The sequence below is a fragment of the Xyrauchen texanus genome, chromosome 1 (assembly GCF_025860055.1).
Source record: "Xyrauchen texanus isolate HMW12.3.18 chromosome 1, RBS_HiC_50CHRs, whole genome shotgun sequence".
Taxonomy (NCBI): domain Eukaryota; kingdom Metazoa; phylum Chordata; class Actinopteri; order Cypriniformes; family Catostomidae; genus Xyrauchen; species Xyrauchen texanus.
The window spans coordinates 21,349,828-21,371,314 of NC_068276.1; the positions used below are offsets into that span (position 1 = coordinate 21,349,828).

Consider the following 21,487-nt stretch of genomic DNA (forward strand, 5'->3'; position numbering starts at 1 on the left):
CATCAGAAGTTGAAAGCATGCTAGACAGCCGTATGGAGTCGGTCCCGCTGAGCGTGCATGTGTAAGAGCAAAACGTGACAGCGTCAATCAGACGGCGATTCTTTACATCCACCAACAGTCCATGTGCACACAAAAAATCAGTGCCGAGGAGGGGAACGGAAACCTTTGTGGTAACAAAGTTCCAGCCGAAGTGCTGTCCTCCTAAACACAATTCGATGTACCTCGTTCCATATGTGCGGATGGGGCTACCATTGGCAGCTTCCATAGGGGGGCCGTGGCTGTCGGTCACCATGTCCAAACGGTATGCAGGCAGGACGCTCCTCTGTGCTCCTGTGTCGCACAGAAAACATCGTCCAGAGATGCTGTCGTGGATGAAAAGCATCCTGCCTACGCGGCCGACGCTCATGGCCACTACTGAGCACCGGCCCCGGCGTTTCCCGACCCGCTGAAACTGCATGGTGAGCGACATTTGTTAGCCTTGGTTCCAAACTTAGCATGGTAGAAACACAAGCCTGGAAGTTGTTGAGGGCCAGAAGACAACTGCCGCCGAGAAGTGGTTGCCGCGACGAAGGTGGAGTCGTCACGTGTCACCGAAGCGATGTGCGCAGGAAAAAGCGCGTCCGCACAATGTCCGTGACTCGCCAGGAAAAATTTATCAGCTTCCTCAGCCAGTCTCCGAAAGTCAGTGATTGTGGTGTTGGCTAATGCAGCTCTCACTTGTGAAGGCAGCTGACGCAGGAAAAGCTGGATGAACAGAAAATCGGGTCTGTGCTCTCCCAAAAGATCCAGCATGCGGCCCATGAGCTCGGACGGTTTGCTGTCACCCAGTCCTTGAAGGGAGAAAAGCCTGCCGGCTCTCTCAGCGTCCAACAGTCCGAATGTTTTCAACAGGTGGGCTTTGAGTGCTGCATACTTCTCGTTTTCCGGAGGATTTGTTAGAAGGCTCACCACTCTGGATGCCGTTGAATTACCGAGAGCCGACACTACGTAGTAGTATTTTGTTGTATCCGCGGTGATCTCACGCAACGCGAACTGCGCTTCAGTCTGTGCGAACCATGCCGATGCGGACAATTCCCAGAATTTGGGGAGTTTGAGGGTGACAGCGTTCGCAGTCATGGTCGTGTTGTGTTACTGGATACGTCCAGCAGACTAATGTCGGGGTCACCAGTGTGGAAATTGCAGTAACTTGCAAGAGACAACTTCGCACTTTGAGCACACAAATACGTGTGTCGTTTATTTAGTAAGAAGAAACACCAGACTTACAAATGTCGCTGACAAGCGTCCTACGTCATCACCCATACAGAACATTTAAAGGGACCACGATCCCTGAACAGTTATGAGGAACAACGCTAAGAACAAAGTAATGCATTTATCACCAACAATGTATAGAACTAAATTTAACACAAAGGTGAATTATGTATGTCACAGTCACTACATAAGCGTAGATGCCATTTAATTTATTGCAGAGTTAGAGATCATGCTCAATGTTTCTGGTTACTGGTTCCGGCAGACCCAACTAAAGCAGCCTAATTGTGGGTTGGAGGATAAATTAGGTGTATGCCTGGCTAAATAGATGAGTCTTTAGTCTAGACTTAAACTGAGAGAGTGTGTCTGCATCTCGAACAGTGTTTGGGAGACTATTCCATAGTTTAGGAGCCAAATATGAAAAGGATCTTCCTCCTTTAGTGGATTTTGATATTCTAGGAACTATTAATAGGCCAGAATTTTGCGATCTTAATGAACGTGTTGGAATATAGCGTGGTAGAAGATCACGTAAGTACTGCGGAGCTAGACCATTCAAAGCTTTGTACGTAGTTAACAGAATTTTAAAATCAATACGGAATTTAACAGGTAGCCAATGTAACGATGATAAAATGGGGCTAATATGATCATATTTCTTGGTTCTCGTCAGCACTCTGGCTGCTGCATTTTGAACCAATTGAAGTTTATTTATTGATCTTGCTGGACATCCTCCCAATAATGCATTACAATAATCTAGTCTTGAGGTCATGAACGCATGAATTAGTTTTTCGGCATCAGCAACCGAGAGCATATGCCTTAATTTAGCAATATTTCTTAGGTGGAAGAATGCTGTTCTACAAACATTTGTAATTTGATTTTCAAAGGACAGATTGGTATCAAATATAACACCTAAGTTCTTCGCTGTTGAAGATGATGTAACAGTACATCCATCTAGAGTCAAATTATATTTTAGTGGCTTATTTTTAGAGTTTTTGGTCCAATAATTAGAACCTCTGTTTTGTCAGAATTGAGTAGAAGGAAATTTCTGGCCATCCAATCTTTTATTTCATTAATACACTCTGCTAATTTTGAGAATTGTGAAATCTCATCAGGTTTTGAAGAAATATAAAGTTGTGTATTGTCAGCATAGCAGTGGAAACTTATTCCACAATTCCTGATAATATCTCCCAGGGGAAGCATATACATGGAGAAAAGCAGAGGCCCTAAAACTGATCCCTGTGGCACTCCATATTTTACTTTTGTTTGGTTTGACAATTCCTCATTTACATTGATTACAATTCCTCTATCGTGTCGAATGCAGCACGAAGATCTAGAAGAGAAATGCAGCCGCGATCAGATGATAAGAGCAAGTCATTTGTAACTCTGATAAGGGCAGTCTCTGTACTGTGATGAGGCCTAAATCCTGATTGAAATTCTTCATATATACTATTTCTCTGTAGAAATGAACATATTTGGGAGGATACTACCTTTTCTAGTATTTTTGACATAAACGGGAGATTTGAAATCGGTCTATAATTAGCAAGTTCTCCAGGATTAAGTTGTGGCTTCTTAATTAGCGGTTTGATAATTGCCATTTTAAAGTTTCTTGGGACATGTCCTAAGCATAACGAGGAGTTAATGATATTAAGAAGAGGTTCTGATATTACAGGAGATACCTCTTTTAAGAGCTTAGTTGGTATAGGATCTAACAAACAAGTTGTGGCTTTTGATGTTTCGATAAGTTTTGTTAGCTCTTCATGACCTATGATTGCGAAGGATTGAAGTTGCACATGAGGGAAATTATTCGACACTGTTTTCTGAGGTGCTATGACAGATGATTGCATAATTCCAATTTTATTTCTGATTATTTCAATTTTATCTGTAAAGAAATTCATGAAGTCATTACTCTTGAGCTGTGACGTAATATCTGGTTCGGTTGAGGCTTCACAAGATATGTAAAAATACATCTTGGTCTTACAGATATTTGGAGACGTTTGAACCCATCTGGTAGGGACTATACATTTTATACATCAGTCCATAAGATTTATTCTAAAAAATGTATTTATTTTTATAACCAAGTCCCTCATTTCAGCTATTGTTGATTGCTCAATTGGAATCATCTTAGTTTCAGATCATGAGGTGTTGTTACATACGGAGAAAAATAAATCATATAGTTGGTGCTTTGATGTATCCCTTTTGCAAAATCCTTAATTTCAACCAATGATAAAGGCCAAAATCAATGTTTATATGGAAACCAACTGGTCCTCTGTATCCTCTGTGGGCGTGGCTTGGGAGGCACTTAAGGCGGTTCTTAAGGGTCGGATCATACAGTATGCCTCATTCATCAAAAAATCCAAAGCACGAGAACTTGTGGAGTTGGAAGGGAATATTAAAAGTGCCGAGGCAGAGCAGAAGCACCGAATTTCATCTGATGGCCGCAGAGAATTGACCTGATTGAAATACAGATATAAAACTATTTTGTCATGGAAGGTGGAGTTTTGGCTATTCGGGGCAAGACAGATATACTTTTGAGTCGAGGGACAAAGCAGGAAATCTTCTGGCTAGATATATAAAGCAGAGAGATTGATATTGATATTACTAATGATTTTAAAGAATTCTATCTTGATCCCTATAGCTCCACGTCTTCGTCTACAGATGAAGATATTAGAAATTTTTTGGAACCATTAGAAATCCGTAAACTGATGATGGCAAGGCTCCGGAGCCAGACTGCTTTGCCGCTGAATTTTTTTGATCTTTTGCTACAGAACTGGCTCCACATTTGTTAGAAGTTTATACAGAATCATTAAAGATTGGAAAGCTCCGCCAACCATGACACAAGCCCAGCTCAGTCTGATTCTTAAAAAGGACAAATATCTAAGCGAATGTAAGCGTTATTGTCCAATTTCCCTGATTCAGCTAAAGTAAAAATGTTTTGGCTAACTGATTAAGTTATGACATCTCTTATTCATACACATCAGGTGGTTTTTCTTCGGGCCGCTTTCTGTTCCTGTTGCTGAAGGCACACTGCATGAGTGTTTGTAGACTGCTAGCCTGCTTAGTATTGCTTATTCTTATTCTCATATGTGCGTCATTTTATCCTTTGTCATTTTTTTTGCATGCATGCTCAGCAAAGCGACACCACTCTCCCATTCTTGTTAGGGTTTTCAATCAATTCTCCCCATTCAGTGATGCACCCACTGAGAATTATGTTGAAAGCGCCCTAATAATTGATGATTCTATTGTAAGGAACGTGGAAATAGATACTCCAGCCACTATTGTTAAATGCATTTCCAGGGCTCGAGTGTCTGACATCAGATAAAATTTACAAGTGCTGGCTAATGCTAAACGTAGATTTTCTAAAATTGTTATTCATGTGGCACTAATAATTTCCAGCTTGGCCAGTCGGAGATCACTAGAGATAATGTTAAAGAGGAGTGTGAACTTGCAAAAACGATGTCAGACACTGTAATATTCTCTGGCCCCCTCCCTGCTTGTGGTGGTGAGGAGGTTTATATTAGATTAGTATCACTGAATAGCTGGTTGTCTGAGTGGTGTCCGAAGAATAACATAGGATTTATAGACAATTGGTAGACTTTTTGGGGTATACCTGACCTGTTAAAGAGAGACGGACTCCATCCCTCCAGGGAAAGTGCAACTTTCCTCTCTAGTAATTTGGCTCATAGTCTTAATAATGAAAGTATCTGACTAACTGGGGCCCAGGTCAGGAAGCAGACAAACTTGCTAATCCGAACATCTGCTAACACATAAAGACTGTATCACCTAGATATCTCATAGAGACTGTGTCTGTTCCCTGAACTTCCAAACACAAAACTCTCACTAAATAATTTAGAAATGTTTTTATTAAGGTCAAACTTGATTTTTTTTTTTAAAGATTAACATCATATGAAGGTAGTGCTACTAAATATTAGATCTTTTTCTACCAAAGCACTAATTGTAAATTAAATTATTACAGATCATAGTTTGGATGTGCTCTGTTTTACCAAAACCTGGCTTAAACCGGATGAATATATTCGTTTAAATTAATCTACTTCCCAAGGTTATTGTTATAAACATGAACCTCCTCTGAAGGGTCGAGTAGGAGGTGTTGCTACCATTTAAAGTGAAGTTGTAGGTGTTACTCAGAGGACAGGATATAAGTTTAAGTCTATTGAACTAATAATTCTTAATGTGACACCATCATAAATATAAAAAACTGTCATCTTTTGCCCTTGCTACAGTATATAGATCACCCGGGCCATATTCTGATACCCTTGGTGAATTTGCCATTTTTTTATCAGATCTTGTAGTTACTGTAGATAGAGCTTTAATTGTTGGTGACTAAACATTCACATAGATAATGAAAGCGACACTATATTCTCAGATCTCATGGAGTCAAAATGTGACAGGACCAACTCATCGCCATAATCATACCCTAGATTGAATTCTGTCATATGGAGTTGATACTATTGAAATTCTTCCACAGAGCGATGACATCTCAGATCATTACGTTGTCTCTTGGATGCTGCAATAAGCTAATGTTACTCAATATACACTACACTATCATTCAGGTAGAACGTCTAGGTTACTATTGTAACCTCCATTCCCTGATGGTGGGAACAAGACATTGTGTCGAAGAAGCGACACAATCACAATCGCTGCACTGTGTACGTGCGCTGCTGATGCAAGTGCGGGCAGGCAGTTGCATGCCAAAGTGACAGGCTGCGTCAGACTTATTCTTTAAGGGGGAAAAGACCCCCGCAGAGACCACCACCTGCCCAGGCTAGGGGGAGGTAAAGAGTGGCGAAATACGTCACATGGGTTTCAGGCCACATATTGGAATGGCGCGGTGGTAGATCCTACCTGCTGCAAGGGAGGATTTACTACAACATGGCAACCTGGGGGCAGCGGGGACTGCCCAAGGGAGATGCGGGTCCGCCCGTAGGGGGACGTACCACGGAAAATACACACAGGGGGATTAATCCGCACAGGGGCCTGTCCTGTGGAGCAACTATTCCAGTACAGAGTAGTTTCAGTACCCACAGGGAATTCCTCCACTGAATTCGCGGACCAGAGGGCTAGGGAGGAGTCATCCAGGGAGCCAAGTTAGTGGGGTCTCCTGGGATAAGTGTGCACGTGATCGCCTCAGTGGAGGGGAAAGAAGCTAGGTGCAAGCGGTACACCCGGTCAGTTGTTCCGCATTACCGAGTTCTACCGGCTCGGACCTGAGAGAACACGGCATGAGACTGACTCAACCCTGAGATTGTAAAATCTGGTAAAGGTATTGGGTGTTGCCCAGCCCGCTGCTCTGGATATGTCTGCTAGGTAGGTGCCATTGCGCAGTGCCCATGAGGATGCCACACTTCTCGTCGAGTTTGCTTTAACCCTCATGGGGGCGGGCATGGCCTGGGTGTGATAGGCCAATACTATGGCATCAACAACCCAGTAGGACAGCCTCTGTTTGGAGACAGCGTTCCCTTTCCGCTGTTCACCATAGCAGACAAAGAGCTGCTTAGAATGTCGCCAACCCTCTTGATGGAAGTTAGCGCGATCAGGAGGGCCATCTTCAAGGAGAGGGCCTTGATTCTAGCGGCTCGAAAGGGGATCTCTGAAGGCCCGAGAGGACCCCGCCAAGGGTGGGCTCAAAGCGAGCAAGGCACCTGAGCACTGATGTTCCTGACAAAGCCTGCTTTCTCAATGCGGCAATCTCCCAGATCAGACTTTTCGGCAACACCGTTGAGGACTTCGCCCAGCAGTTCTCGGCAGTGAAGAAGCAGACGGAGGCCATCCGGCACATCTTGGCCTGGCGTGGCTCAAGATCCCGCACCCTGTCTGCAGTTAAAGCCCAGGTGGCTCCGCCTCAACCTGAGCCCAGTTCTCGGCCCCAGCGTAAAGCCCCCCATCTCTCGGGTCGGCACGATGACCCGGAAGGCTCCTTAGTGCCCATGAGACGTGAGACGTCCGCTACGGAGCTGGTATCCAGACCACCCCATCCCCAGTGACTGTCCCCTTAGTGCCCCTTGCCCGGAGCTTGCACGCATGGCTTACGCTTTCCAACCCGTCGCGGTGACTGGCCAGGAACATCCGACTCGGCTACGCGATTCAGTTCGTCAGGCGCCCGCCCCGGTTCAGTGGCGTCCGATACATTTCGGTGCAGGGTGAGAACGCAGCCACCCTGTGTGCTCGCCGCCACCCTGTGTGCGGAGTTCATGAGTCGTGGTCACCACAGATGCCTCCAAACTGGGGTGGGGTGCCGTGTGCAACAGGCATGCAGCCACTGGTTCCTGGTCATGACTGCGACTGGGTTGGCACATCATCTGCCTAGAGTTGCTGGCTGTACTACTCACCCTGCGGAGGCTATTGCCGTTGATCCAGGGCAAGCATGTGTTGGTCCGGTCCCACAACACAGCACAGTAGCATATATAAATCGCCAAGGCAGCGTACGCTTTCGTTGCATGTCGCAACTCATCCGCCATCTCCTCCTCTGGAGTCAGCAGCGGCTGAGGTCTGCGGGCCATTCATATCAAGGGCAGCCTCAAGCCACAGCGGATGCGCTGTCGCGGCAGACAACTCTCAGCGGAGAGTGGAGACTCCACCCCCAGGTGGTCCAGCTGATTTGGAGTCGATTCTGCAAGGCACAGGTAGACGCCCTGAAGTGGCGTTTGTTCGCAAATTGGTATTCTTCTCGAGCCGAAGACCCCCAGAGATGCTCAGTCAGGTCAGTGCTTTCCTTCCTGCAGGAGAGGCTGGTGGGGTGGCTGTCCCCCTCGTCCTTGAAGGTATACGTAGCCACTATAGCCGCACACCATGACGCAATGGATGGTAAGTCCCTAGGGAAACATTACCTGATCATCAGGTTACTCAGTGGTGCCCAGAGGCTGAATCCTCCCAGGCCATGCCTCTTCCCCTCATAGGATCTCTCCGTGGTCCTCTTGGGCCTTCGGAGAGCCCCATTTGAGCCACTAGAGTCAGTCGAGCTGAAAATCCTCTCCTTAAAGCACTCACCTCCATCAAGAGGGTGGGGGGACTTGCAAGCATTCTCTGTCAGGGACTCTTGTCTGGAGTTTGGTCTGCCAGATTCTCACGTGATCAGGTGGTGCTCGTGGGCACTGGCCAATAACACCTCTATAGCATACATCTGCAGAGCAGCGGGATGGGCAACACCCAATACATTTGTGAGATTTTACAATCTCCAGGTTGATCCGGTTTCGTCCCATGTTCTTTCAGGTACAAACAGGTAGAGTTTGGTAATACGGAACAGCTGGCTGGGTGTATCGCTTGCGTATAGTGCCTTTCCCCTCTCCTGAGGCGAAAATGTGCACTTTTACCCCCAGTCGAGTTCACAAAGTCGGGTACCCTGGATGTCCTTCTTCCCTAGCCCTATGGTTCACAAACTCGGCGAAGGAGTTCAAGTCAAGTCAAGTCAAGTCAAGTGGTTTTTATTGTCGTTTCAACCATATACAGTTAGTACAGTACACAGCAAAACGAGACAACGTTCCTCCAGGACCATGGTGCTTCATAAAAACAACAAAGGACCAACACAGGACCACATGAGACAACACAACGAAATAAAATACCTATATAAAATACCTATATGTACCTATATAAAGCGTACGTGCAAACTTGTGCAAAGTACGGGACAGTACAACAAATGTCTGACAATGAACAGGACAATAGACACAGTGCAGCGCCGACCAGTAAAAAGATAACAGTTTCTAAAAACGTAAACATAACATACTATGAGATAGTGTTCTATGCACATAGCAGTTATTGAGGTAGCAGACAGTTATAAAGTGACAGTAATTAAAGTGTAACTCAGGACACGTGTGTGTGTGTGTGTGTCAAACCAGTCTCTGAGTATTGAGGAGTCTGATGGCTTGGGGAAAGAAGCTGTTACACAGTCTGGCCGTGAGGGCCCGAATGCTTCGGTACCTCTTGCCAGATGGCAGGAGGGTAAAGAGTTTGTGTGAGGGGTGTGTGGAGTCGTCCACAATGCTGGTTGCTTTGCGGATACTGTGTTTTTTGTAAATGTCTTTGATGGAGGGAAGAGAGACCCCAATGATCTTCTCAGCTGTCCTCACTATCCTCTGCAGGGCTTTGCGGTCCGAAACGGTGCAAGTCCCAAACCAGGCAGTGATGCAGCTGCTCAGGATGCTCTCAATAGTCCTTCTATAGAATGTAGTGAGGATGGGGGGTGGGAGATGTGCTTTCCTCAGCCTTCGAAGAAAGTAGAGACGCTGCTGGGCTTTCTTGGTGATAGAGCTGGTGTTGCGGGACCAGGTGAGGTTCTCCGCCAGGTGAACACCAAGGAATTTGGTGCTCTTGATGATCTCCACAGAGGAGCCGTTGATGTTCAGCGGAGTGTGTTCACCTTGTGCTCTCCTAAAGTCAACAACCATCTCTTTTGTTTTGTCGACATTCAGGGACAGGTTGTTGGCTCTACACCAGTTCGTCAGCCGCTGCACCTCCTCTCTGTATGCTGATTCATCGTTCTTGCTGATGAGACCCACCACGGTCGTGTCATTGGCGAACTTGATGATGTGGTTCGAGCTGTGCATTGCTGCACAGTCGTGAGTCAGCAGAGTGAACAGCAGTGGACTGAGCACACAGCCCTGGGGGGCCCCAGTGCTCAGTGTGGTGGTGGTGGAGATGCTGTTCCCGATCTGGACTGACTGAGGTCTCCCAGTCAGGAATTCCAGGATCAGTTGCAGAGGGAGGTGTCCAGGTCCAGCAGGTTCAGCTTTCCAATCAGGTGCTGGGGAATGATTGTGTTGAATGCTGAGATCTATGAACAGCATTCGAACATATGAGTCCTTATTGTCTAGGTGGGTGAGGGCCAGATGGAGGGTTGTGGCGATGGCATCGTCCGTTGAACGGTTTGGACAATACGCAAACTGCAGTGGGTCTAGTGAGGGGGGCAGCTGGGTCTTAATGTGCCTCATGACGAGCCTCTCGAAGCACTTCATGATGATAGGTGTAAGTGCGACGGGACGGTATTCGTTGAGGCAGGACACTGAAGACTTCTTTGGCATGGGGATGATGGTGGTGGCCTTGAAGCACGTTGGAACGACGGCGCTGCTCAGAGAGATGTTGAAGATGTCGGTAAGAACATCTGCTAGCTGGTCTGCACATCCTCTGAGCACTCTGCCAGGAATGTTGTCTGGTCCAGCAGCCTTCCGTGGGTTGACTCTACGTAGAGTTTTCCTCACATCTGCCGTGGTAAGACAGAGCACCTGGTCGTTGGGAGGAGGGGTGGTCTTCCTCGCCACAACGTCGTTCTGCACTTCAAACCTAGCGTAGAAGTCGTTCAGCGCATCTGGGAGGGAGGCATCTTTGTCACAAGCAACTGATGTTGTCCTGTAGTTGGTGATGGCCTGGATGCCCTGCCACATGCGCCGCGTGTCACCGCTGTCCTGGAAGTGACTGTGGATTCTCTGGGTGCTTTGCCTCTCTGATTGCCCGTGACAGTTTGGCCCTAGCTGTTCTTAGGGCTGCCTTATCGCCTGCTCTGAAGGCGGAGTCTCGGGACCTCAGCAGCGTGCGGACCTCCGCAGTCATCTACGGCTTCTGGTTGGAGCATGTGGTGATGGTCTTGGAGAAAGTGACATCATCAATGCACTTGCTGATGTAGCTAGTCACTGATACTGATATGTTGCAGCCTCCCTGAACATGTGCCAGTCAGTACACAGTTCGCATCCAGCCCCACTACAGTGTCTAATATTCCCTGTACTGGGATAGGTGTTCCACAGGTCCCAATTACTCCGGTAACCCCTGTGATGTGTATTCCACAGTCTCCCTTGGGCAGAGCTCTCTCTGTCCCCAGATGCTGTATTTGTAGAGTTCCCCCCCTTTCATGGTGGGACCTACCACTTCCATGTGCGGCTGGTAGTTACGTTGCTTCCCCCCTCAGGGATGTGGGGAACTACATGACATCTTTTGGGGCATTGGGGAGGTTACATGCAGTCTGATGCACCTGCTATTACGCACACAGCAGCCTGCTTGCACCTGCATCAGCAATTCACGTAACACGGTTCAGCTGTTGAGGCGTTTTTCTATAGGGACCCCTAGTGTCACTAAATCGACACAACGTCAAGTGAGAGACAGAAGGGGAATGTCATGGTTACTGTTGTAACCTCCGTTCTCTGATGGAGGTATCGAGACGTTGTGTCCCTCTTGCCACAACACTGTACTAGCTACTGAAATGGCCGGACCTTGTCTCGGCTCCTCAGCACAAAACCTGAACGGAGTTGCATTCCAGCTCCTTTTATACCATATGTCCGGGGGAGTGGCATGTAAATTCCACTCGCCAATTCTTGTTGGCCTTTTCTCAAAGAATCGGAGGTGTTCAGGGCTCTCAAGAGTGACCCCTAGTGTCACTACATCGACACAACGTCTCGTTCCCTGAGGTTACGACAGTTTACAATTTTGCACTTTGACAATTTATCTCAAAGTGCAATTTAACTGAACTGCTCAGTTATTTTTTGTGTTTCTAGCCAACAGAAAACCCAGATTTCTTTCTCCAGGGAGAACACTCTCCAGTCCCATTCTGATTGTGTCCTAGAGCAACTGCATGATGGCCGTTGGTACTACACCTGTGACAACTTTTCCAAAAGAAAACCTCTATGAAGGTGTGCTCTACCTTATGGCATACTGTTATTCACTTCATCGTATGTACTCAAAGTGTGTTGCAACTCTCCTGTCTGTGCTTCAGAAAGAAGTGATTTCAGATTCAATCCATGGCCGTGATGCAAAAAAGCGATTTCATATTTTAAAAAGTTAATTGGGGTGTAGTGAAAATCTTCTAGCTCAGACGGTTCTTTTGACGAGCATTTGTTCAGAGTAGTTGTTTCCATCAGGTTCTTTTGGACAGTGGTTGTATTCATTCTAAAAAGAACAAAAATGCAGTTTCTTATACATTTTTGTGTGTTTCTCTGTCTCAGTGATGTATCTGTGTAATGGTGGCCAAGCTTTGTTTTTATAGGCCAACCAAATGCTGTGATGTGACTCATTGCAGTCATTTTTGGACGTGTGTGTGTGTGTTCCAATTACAATTGGAGTTAATAAAGCAATGTTTGTAACTGATTTATCACTTGTTTGTCTTATTTTCAGATCTGTTATCAGTTTCTTATTTTTAGCACTACAGTCTCTAGACTGAGAGGGGTCAATTCGATGTTAGTCTTATTTTAAGACTTCTACGCTTATTTTAAACCAAAACTTTCCCTCAGAATAAGCCTGGTGCACTTTAAATGTTTATATTTCTTCTCATATCAAGAAATTGTTACCAAGTGTAAATATGCTACATTTTACTATTTTTGCATTCTTTTCAAGACATTTGAGCTGCTTAGATCTAGTTACACATTCAGAATTTACTTCAAGATGTTTCAAGATGTCTTATATAGAATTTTCTCACCCCATTGGCAGACAATTTTTTTTTTTTATTTATTTGTTTTGTTTTTACATGTTGATTTTTTGCAGTGTATGCAAATGTTAGTCTAGTCTGAATGCATTTAAAAATTATCATTTAAAAATGCACAAATGATCCAACCCAGAGCTTATGAAGGAAATAACCAATGTTCAAGGAGATCCTCTTTTAGATAGAGCTCTCTCAGCGGAATAAACTGTAACTGAAAGGAAGAAAAAATATTGTGTAGATTGTGTTTTATTCGGAAATCCACCACAAAAGGCTTCTGCTGCAGGTATAATTCAGTAAGGTAGCAGCAGTATCCCATACCAGACAGATACTGATTTTTAGACATGACTTCACTCCCAAACAGTATGAATTCTCATGTTCGCTGTCCTTTTCTGCATATCGCGGCACTATTTTGTGGTCCGTTCTGCATAACGCGAAGGCTCATTTTAGCTAATCGCGGCACATCTGGCCCGTTTCGCGTTGGCCCGCTCAGTTCGTGAAAATGCCCGGTATGTCTGATTAATATTCCAGCCTTGGATGACTTTAAGCAGTTTCCCCCAAGTCCACTCAATTAAATGTCATCTCTTAAAACTTCTTCCTGCTTCGATTTAGACCAATCACAGGAGGACCAACACAGGGAAATGAACCCTGGCCAATCATAGTTTAGAATTTGGGGATGCATCTGTGGTGGCCAATCAGATTCATGCCACTCATCTGGAACTGCCCCTGGCTGTGAAGTCATAGACAAAAGTGAAAGTAAATATGTACTGTACAGTAAAACCCGGGCAGCTTGCTCTCTAGATCAGTTTATAAAGGACTATCACTCGCTTCTCGAACTACAAAATCAACACTCAGGAAGGTAGGAAAGGAAATGTTATCTGGTTATGCAAGGTAATATGTTATATCCACCGAACATACAAAAACGGTTGGGCTAAATTATTATCTATGCACTTGGTATCAAATCTTTAAACAGACATTTTGTGCGCATGTGCGTGTGTGTGGGAGGGAGGGAGGAAGGGCGAAAGAGAGAAAGACAAAGGTAACAGACCTGCGTGAAGTTGGCATCCCCACCCAACGCAAAACGTCGGCAAAATAGTCTCAATCGTTTGTGCTTCGTTTGTGATTAAAATAATATTTATAGGTCATTCTGAGGTCACTCAGTCACTTTTTCTCTCTCTTGTAAATGTAAACGAGTATAAATGTCAACAGCATAATATATGTCGAAATGATTGATGACTATCACGCAAAACATGAGCACATTGATGTCATTAAATTAGTCTGCTTTTTTATTCCAACCATTACTCCTGGTCGGAGGCTTCCATAAATATTAAATTATAGGGCTACGTCCTACCTGTTTAATGGTGCAACGCTCAAACATTTAGTAGTGCGTAAATTGTGACTTAGTGCCCATTTACGCCACAACTAGGCTAAGTTGTAACGTATGTATAACTGGTGCAACCGGCCCCTGGACTTGTGTGTGTGTGTGTGTGTGTGTGTGTGTGTGTGTGTGTGTGTGTGTGTGTGTGCGTGGCTTTGCGCGCTGCAGTGGCTTTGGTTAGAGCAAGCGCACAGGCGATATTATCAATCTAAATGAATGCACTGACAAAGAAAGTAAATTGTTAAAAATCATACTTGAGCTTTTACTGGGGCACAGCAGATTTATACTGGGGCACATGCCCCTGTAAAAGGGGTCTAGTAACGCGCCTGTGGAGTATCATCTGTTACACTTCACTGCCACCACAAGGCGCAAGTGACACTTCTGTTCAAGATGCTCTTGTGGAAATTAGTGTAGAGTTAGTAGAGAAAACTAGATTAAAAACTTACTAAATTAAAAACATTAAGTACAATGTTTTAACACTGCCAGTTACAATAGTATTTGTTAACTTCAAGAATAATTGTACAACATTCAAGAGAGCTAAGATTGTCAATGTTTATTGAACAGAAAACTCATTGCTAATACTAATACGCTAATTACAGTTTTACATGTGACCCATGTTAGTTTTTTGAATACATTGTGCATCTAGGGGTCAACATTACCATATTGGTCCTAATATAAGATACATTATCCTTATATATTGTTACAATATTATCCTTATATTCAGACCAACAGTAATGAAAACAAGTTTATACTGAACATGACATTTTTTGAGTCAGGATTTTTTAAGTGAGTAATTATGTTTTGCTTATGTCAGATGCCCAAGAAACCAGCAGTTGACAGAGATTCCATTTTCACAGTCCTGTGTTCATCAAAAGAGGCCATAAGTCCAAAATGGCAACATATACTCCTAAGTAGTTTGTAAGAGTGACCTCAGAATGACCTATAAATATTATTTTAATATCTAAAAAACCGAAGCAGCACAAATGAACAATTTTACAGCACAAACAGCACAAACGATTGAGACTATTTTGCCGACATTTTGCGTTGGGTGGGGGGCCAACTTCACGCAGGTATATTACCGGTATGAGACAGCTTGACTTCTCCACACTGTATATGGAAAGTGCTAAGTGATCTTGTTTATTCAGGATTTATATTATGATTAAACAAGATCAAATCTACTTATATTCTTTTCAGTTTTAATATACTTAAATTGACCATCCTTTTGCAGTAATGGCTTCCTGCAGCAGTTTCCTGACTGAAGACCTCCAGTGTTCTGTCTGTCTGGATGTGTTTACTGATCCAGTCACCACTCCATGTGGACACAACTTCTGCAAGACCTGCCTGAAAACCAGCTGGGAAAACAAAGAATATTACCAGTGCCCACTTTGCAAAGAGGTCTTCCACAGGAAACCAAATCTCAAAATCAACACATCATTTAGGGATATTGCAGACCAGTTTAAAAATATTCGATGTGATGTAGTTTCAGGAGAAGTGACATGTAATGTCTGTAAACACAGAAAAGCAATAAAATCCTGTCTGGATTGTTGTGGAACTTTCTGTGACATTCATCTGGAGCCACATTACACCATACCAGTACTCAAGAAGCACAAACTAATTGACCCTGTGGAGAATCTGGAGGATTACATTTGCCAGAAACACGAAAGACCTATAGAGCTGTTCTGTAGAGATGATCAGATCTATGTGTGTCTGATCTGTGCAAGAGACCACCTGACACACAACACTGTTCCTATAGAGCAGAAAAGTGGAGAGGGGAAGGTGAAGCTCATACATACAGTATTATTTTAGTTTGATTAGGGATGGGTAAAAAGATTTTCACGATCTTTAATTGAGCATTCCAGATATTTATACTTCAATCCAAAGATCAATGCAAGTAAAGCAATTCCATATGAGACCACATTTTGCGCTATGTGACTACAAATGTCTGATAAACTACTGGCTGGTGATTTTTTTGCTGCTATTCTTAAAGAAACAGTACCGTTTTAGCACTTGTTTTACATATCAATGTAAATATTGCAAATAGTCGATAGACCAAAAAATGAAAAACTAGTGATAAAATGCATTTTGAAAAATCTATATTTTTGCAATGTATACCAAGTTAGAAAGTACCCTGTTTATTTAACAAGCTTGTTAGCCAAGAAATTATTTTTGTTCATCTATAAGCAAAATGGACATTCTAACTGAAATATAACCAAATGAATCAGAATCAAAATTGGAAACGAAACGAGATCTTGTGAATCAGAATTGAATCGGGAAATCTGTATCAATACCTAGTTTTGATGCATTTGCATATGTGGAAACATCAAAGAACTATGAAAATCCTGTTTACAATTTGTATTCAACCCTAAACACAGAATCAGCTGAGAAGAACACAGGAAAAACTCCAGAAGATGATACAGAAGAGAACAAAGAAGATTCAAGAGATCAAACACTCACTGGATCTCAGAAAAGTGAGTTTAGAAGCCTTCAGTTGTTGCATGATAAAGCGTTAAATATTTGACATCTTATAAATGTGTTTGACTGTTTTCATTTATTATATTTATTAGAAAAACACAGAAAAGGAGAAATCAGACAGTGTTGAGCTGTTCACTGCTATGATCCGCTCCATTGAGAGGTGTCAGACTGAGCTGCTTGATGTGATGGAGCAGAAGCAGAAAGCAGCAGAGAATCAGGCTGAAGAGATCATTAAAGAGCTGGAGCAGGAAATCACTGAGCTAAAGAGGAGAGACACTGAGCTGGAGCAGCTCTCACACACCGAGGATCACCTCCACCTCCTACAGGTCAGTTTCTCTCTCTCTCTCTCTCTCTCTCTCTCTCTCTGCTCACAGCACAGCACTTCTTATGAGACTCAGACATTTCTCCTTTCTTTCCTTTCTATAGATTGACCCATCACTGTGCAGCCCTTTAAACCCGAGAAACCTAACTCAGATCAGTTTTAACATTTATCAGAGCACCATGATTCTGTGGAAAGCTCTGGCTCAGCTGCAGGAGACTCTAAATGACAAACTGAGTGAAACTGGTCAGCTATGTCACACATACAAAAAAAATGAACACTTTCTCTACAATGGAAAAATTACATTTGAAATAGAATTTACATGAATACGTGAATTAGCAAACACATTAATAAATCAATAATAAAAATATATAAATAAATAAGACAATCAGTCATTTAGTTCCAGGCGTATCTTTTATAGCACTCAAAACAGCCTACGTTTTAATTAAACTAAACTGAAATAATGTATTTTCTCTCCACAGTACTTTCAGGGATGCAGCAGTATGCAGGTACAAAGTACAATCATTTATTTGAAAACAATATAATAATTCAAATGTATGCTCATATCAGATCTCTTTCTCTCACAGTGGATGTGACTCTTGATCCTGATACAGCTCATCCAAACCTCATCCTGTCTAATCATGGAAAACAAGTGAGACATGAAAACATAAAACTGAACCTCCCTGACAACCCAGAGCGGTTTGATGACTGTTTAAGTGTTTTGGGGAAAGAGGGATTCTCCAGTGGAAGATTTTACTATGAGGTCCACGTAACAGGCAAGACCAAGTGGAATTTAGGAGTGGCGAGAGAGTCCATAAACAGAAAAGGTGAAATCACTATGAGTCCTGAGAATGGATACTGGGTTCTTTGTTTGAGAGAGGAGGGTGATTACTGGGCTGTTGGTAATCCATCTGTGTTTGTCTCTCTGAGAGTGAAGCCCCAGAAGGTGGGAGTGTTTGTGGATTATGAGGAGGGTCTGGTCTCTTTTTATGATGTGGAGTCTAAGTGTCATATCTACCTTTTCACTGGTCAGTCTTTCTCTAACAAGCTCTATCCATATTTTTGTCCGTGTAATAATGATGAAGGTACAAATTTTTCCCCATTGATCATTTCACCTATTAAACACATTAAATAAACTGAACTGACTAACATGTAAAATAATGAGGCAGCTAAATATCCAGTGCAGTGAAAAAGTATTTGCTTCTTCCTCATTTCTTAAATTTGTGAGTATTTTTCATACTAAATTGTTTTAGATCTTCAAACAAGATATAACATAAAACAAAGGCAACCTGATTAAACACAAAATACTGTTTATATAAATAAACTGTGAAAAACTAACTGCCCCCATAAACTAGCTCTTTGTGCCACCTTTAGCAGCAACAACTGCAACCAAATGCTTCTGATAAGTAAAGATCAGTCCGTTACAATGCTGTGGTGGAATTTTTTCCCACTCTTCTTTTCAGAATTGCTTTAGTTCAGCCACATTGGAGGGTTTTCGAGCACGAACTGCCCATTTAAGGTCCTGCCACAGCATCTCAATCGGGTTCAAGTCAGGACTTTGACTAGGCCACTCCAAAACTTTAATTTAGCTTCTTTTGAGCCATTCAGAGATGAACTTACTCCTATTCTTTGGATCAGTGTCTTGCTGCATAATCCAGTTGTGTTTGAGCTTCAGTTCACAGACTGATGATCGGATGTTCTCTTTAGAGTTTTCTGGTAGAGAGCAGAATTCACGTTTCCATCAATTATTACACGTCGCCCTGGCCCTAAAGCAGCAAAGCACCCCCACACGTCACACTACCACCATGCTTGACCATAGGTTTGATGTTCGTTTTCTGGAATTCTGTGTTTGATTTACGTCAGATGTAACGAGACCTCTGTCTTCCAAACAGTTCCACTTTTGACTCATCAGTCCACAGAACATTCTCCCAAAAGGTTTGAGGATCATCAAGGTGTGTTTTGGCAACATTCAGATGAGCCTTAATGTTCTTCTTGGTTAGCAGTTGTTCTTCCTGGATGAGTCGTCACTGTGCATTTGGAGGAATTTTAATCAACACCTAAATATAACTTTTTCAGAAGCATGATGTTGGTTAAAAGGTAAAAGAAATTCCAGAAATTATGAGGAAAAATGTGACTGAAATACATCAGTCTAGGAAGGGTTACAAAGCAATTTCAAAGGCTCTGGGACTCCAAAGAACCACAGTGAGAGACATTATCTCAAAATTGAGAAATCTTGGCACATTAGTGAACCTTCCCAGAAGTGGCAGAACTTTTAGCCAACTTCATGCTGCTGAAAAGGTTCCATTTGTGCTGATTTTATTGAACAGGGCTGGCAGTATTCAGGCCTGGGTGTTTCTTGTCCAGCTGAACACCAGTTTCATAGATTTTGAGATTTTGTAACTACGGGGGCAGATACTTTTACACAGGCCCAGTTGGTTTTGGATAAATGTTTTGCTTCATTTGCTTCAAAAACATTATCATTTAAAAACTTTATTTTGTGTTTACTCAGATTACCTTTGTTTTATTTTAGATTTAAATTAACAATTTAGTATGAGATATACACAAAAACAGAAGAAATCAGGATGAGGCAAATACTTTTTCACAGTACTGTACACATATCTTATTTTATCAGTACTTTACATACTTGTTTTTGCTAGAAGACAATGCAGTTATTCTTATATTTTCTTTTTTTAAGTTTCGGAAAACCACAGGCTTTTCTCTTTGGACAAAATAGCTGAAGTTGAAATTTCAATTATAAATATATTATACACTTTACAAGTTATTGACCATAATATTGCTAAAATATATTATAATATATTAATATTAATAATATTATAATATGTTATTATACCTGCTCTATAGGCTGTAGTAACATGGGTATTGTACTGTAGACATACACTGATCAGACACAACATTAAAGCCACCTGCATAATATTGTGTAGGTCCTCCTCGTGCCACAAAAACAGCACAAGCCCGCATCTCAGAATAACATTCAGAGATGTTATACTTCTCACCACAGTTGTACAGAGTGGTTATCTGAGTTAGTAGTCTAGCCATTCTCTGTTTAACTCTCAGTCATTGTCACAGTAGACCGCAAACAGCTTGTTTTCTCTGTCACTACTTTATCTGCCAAAAGTAACCATAGCAGATGTTTTCTGTTTTGTTGACAGTTTTCAGGGAAATGTAAAAAGATTGAAATTTGACAAAGGTTACAAATATTTTTTTTTAGCAGTTTATTTTAGATTATCAAGGTATGTATTATGCTAGAACGTTGTTAGCTAATTTCTAGTTTTATCACTTAATGGTTTATGGATGATCTCCAAAGCCGTTTAATAAAACTAATTTTTAGTTTTTACTTGTGAACTATGTTTTTGTACACTTCAGTCTCAAATAATATTGCATGGAATGTGGTAATTAGGGGCCAGGTGTTATAGGTCATTAATAAAGCATGAGGAGCCACATCAGTTTGAGGTAAATACATGTACTGTATATAGCTAATGTTGAAGGGTACATGGTTTCTGTTAACCAGATGGTTTCCAAGGTATAAATTGTCTCAAGTGTCCATTGCAATAGTAGCTATATAGTTTAGTAATTAAAGTAACATTTAGTAACACTCTGAAATTACTAATGTATAACAAAAGGAATATATTACATTAGTAAACGCAAAGCTTCATGAATTTATAGACACAAATTGAAAGTTAGGATTAATATACACAATATAGTATGTGATTCAAAATGCATCTTTGCTGTGCCTATTGTATCTTTTGTACTATAAAATATATACAATTATATATTTTTTTTAAATAAAGCTGTGATATATATGAAAGTCTTGTCATCACTTTCTTCAGATCACCCTTGAAAATACCAACATACCACCCCCGATGACAGCATATACATGCTCTTGTGCTGCTGGGAGAAGTTTGTGCACCCATCTGGTTGCATTACTTTACCAGGCAGCTCATTTTATACACTAGGAACCAAAAATTTTCCAGCTGCCCTTGCTTGCACAAGCAAACAGCAGGCCTGGCACAGGCCTGCACACAGGTAAAAAAAGCAAGTGAGAAAATAACAACTCATTCTTCAAACAGTTTTAATTTGATAACGGTTAACAATGAAATTCATGTAAAGTGCATGGCATGTGCAAATCAGATTACTATCTAGTGCAACATGTTTTGTCAGGGCATCCCTCTAGAACCAGTGGATGAGCTTGTGGTGAAAGCAGAAAACCTCTGGTAGGAACTATGTACAGTCTACGCTGTGCAGAGCATATGGAGGTAATCTCCAAGTACTAATAAAAATATATCTTCATGTGAGGTAACAATTAATACACTGAGACATGAACATTTTGTTTTAGGACCTCTGCCTGACAGTGATGTGATTGCTTGAGCAACATCCCTAATTTCCCTTCGACCACAACCACTTATAGCAAAGATTGTTGATGGAATGTCTGCTGTGACTATGGTGTCATCTACATTTGGAGATGTCCCAAAAGGTTCATTTCTGTCTTACCAGTTTCTGGTAAATTGCTGCCAAAGGATGTTCTTACCCATCCAAATGCTCCAAAATTACAAAACCTGTACCACAATACACACTTCCACCATACTATTTTGTTCCTGGTAGCTGGGCTAAAATCCTGCATATGCAGAGCCTAGAGGTGACACCCGAAATC

At 42.4% G+C, this 21,487-nt stretch overlaps 1 protein-coding gene across 1 annotated transcript; it reads left to right on the forward strand.

Moving 5' to 3' along the window:
* The first annotated feature begins 13,386 nt into the window (after positions 1–13,386).
* LOC127646276 (zinc-binding protein A33-like) lies at positions 13,387–20,626 on the forward strand. The gene is made up of 7 exons (XM_052129789.1): positions 13,387–13,508; positions 15,256–15,803; positions 16,400–16,495; positions 16,592–16,825; positions 16,926–17,064; positions 17,301–17,327; positions 17,406–20,626. Exons 2-7 carry the CDS (start codon positions 15,258–15,260, stop codon positions 17,951–17,953), a joined length of 1,590 nt encoding a protein of 529 aa, XP_051985749.1. The 5' UTR covers positions 13,387–13,508; positions 15,256–15,257; the 3' UTR covers positions 17,954–20,626.
* The last annotated feature ends 861 nt before the right edge of the window (positions 20,627–21,487 follow it).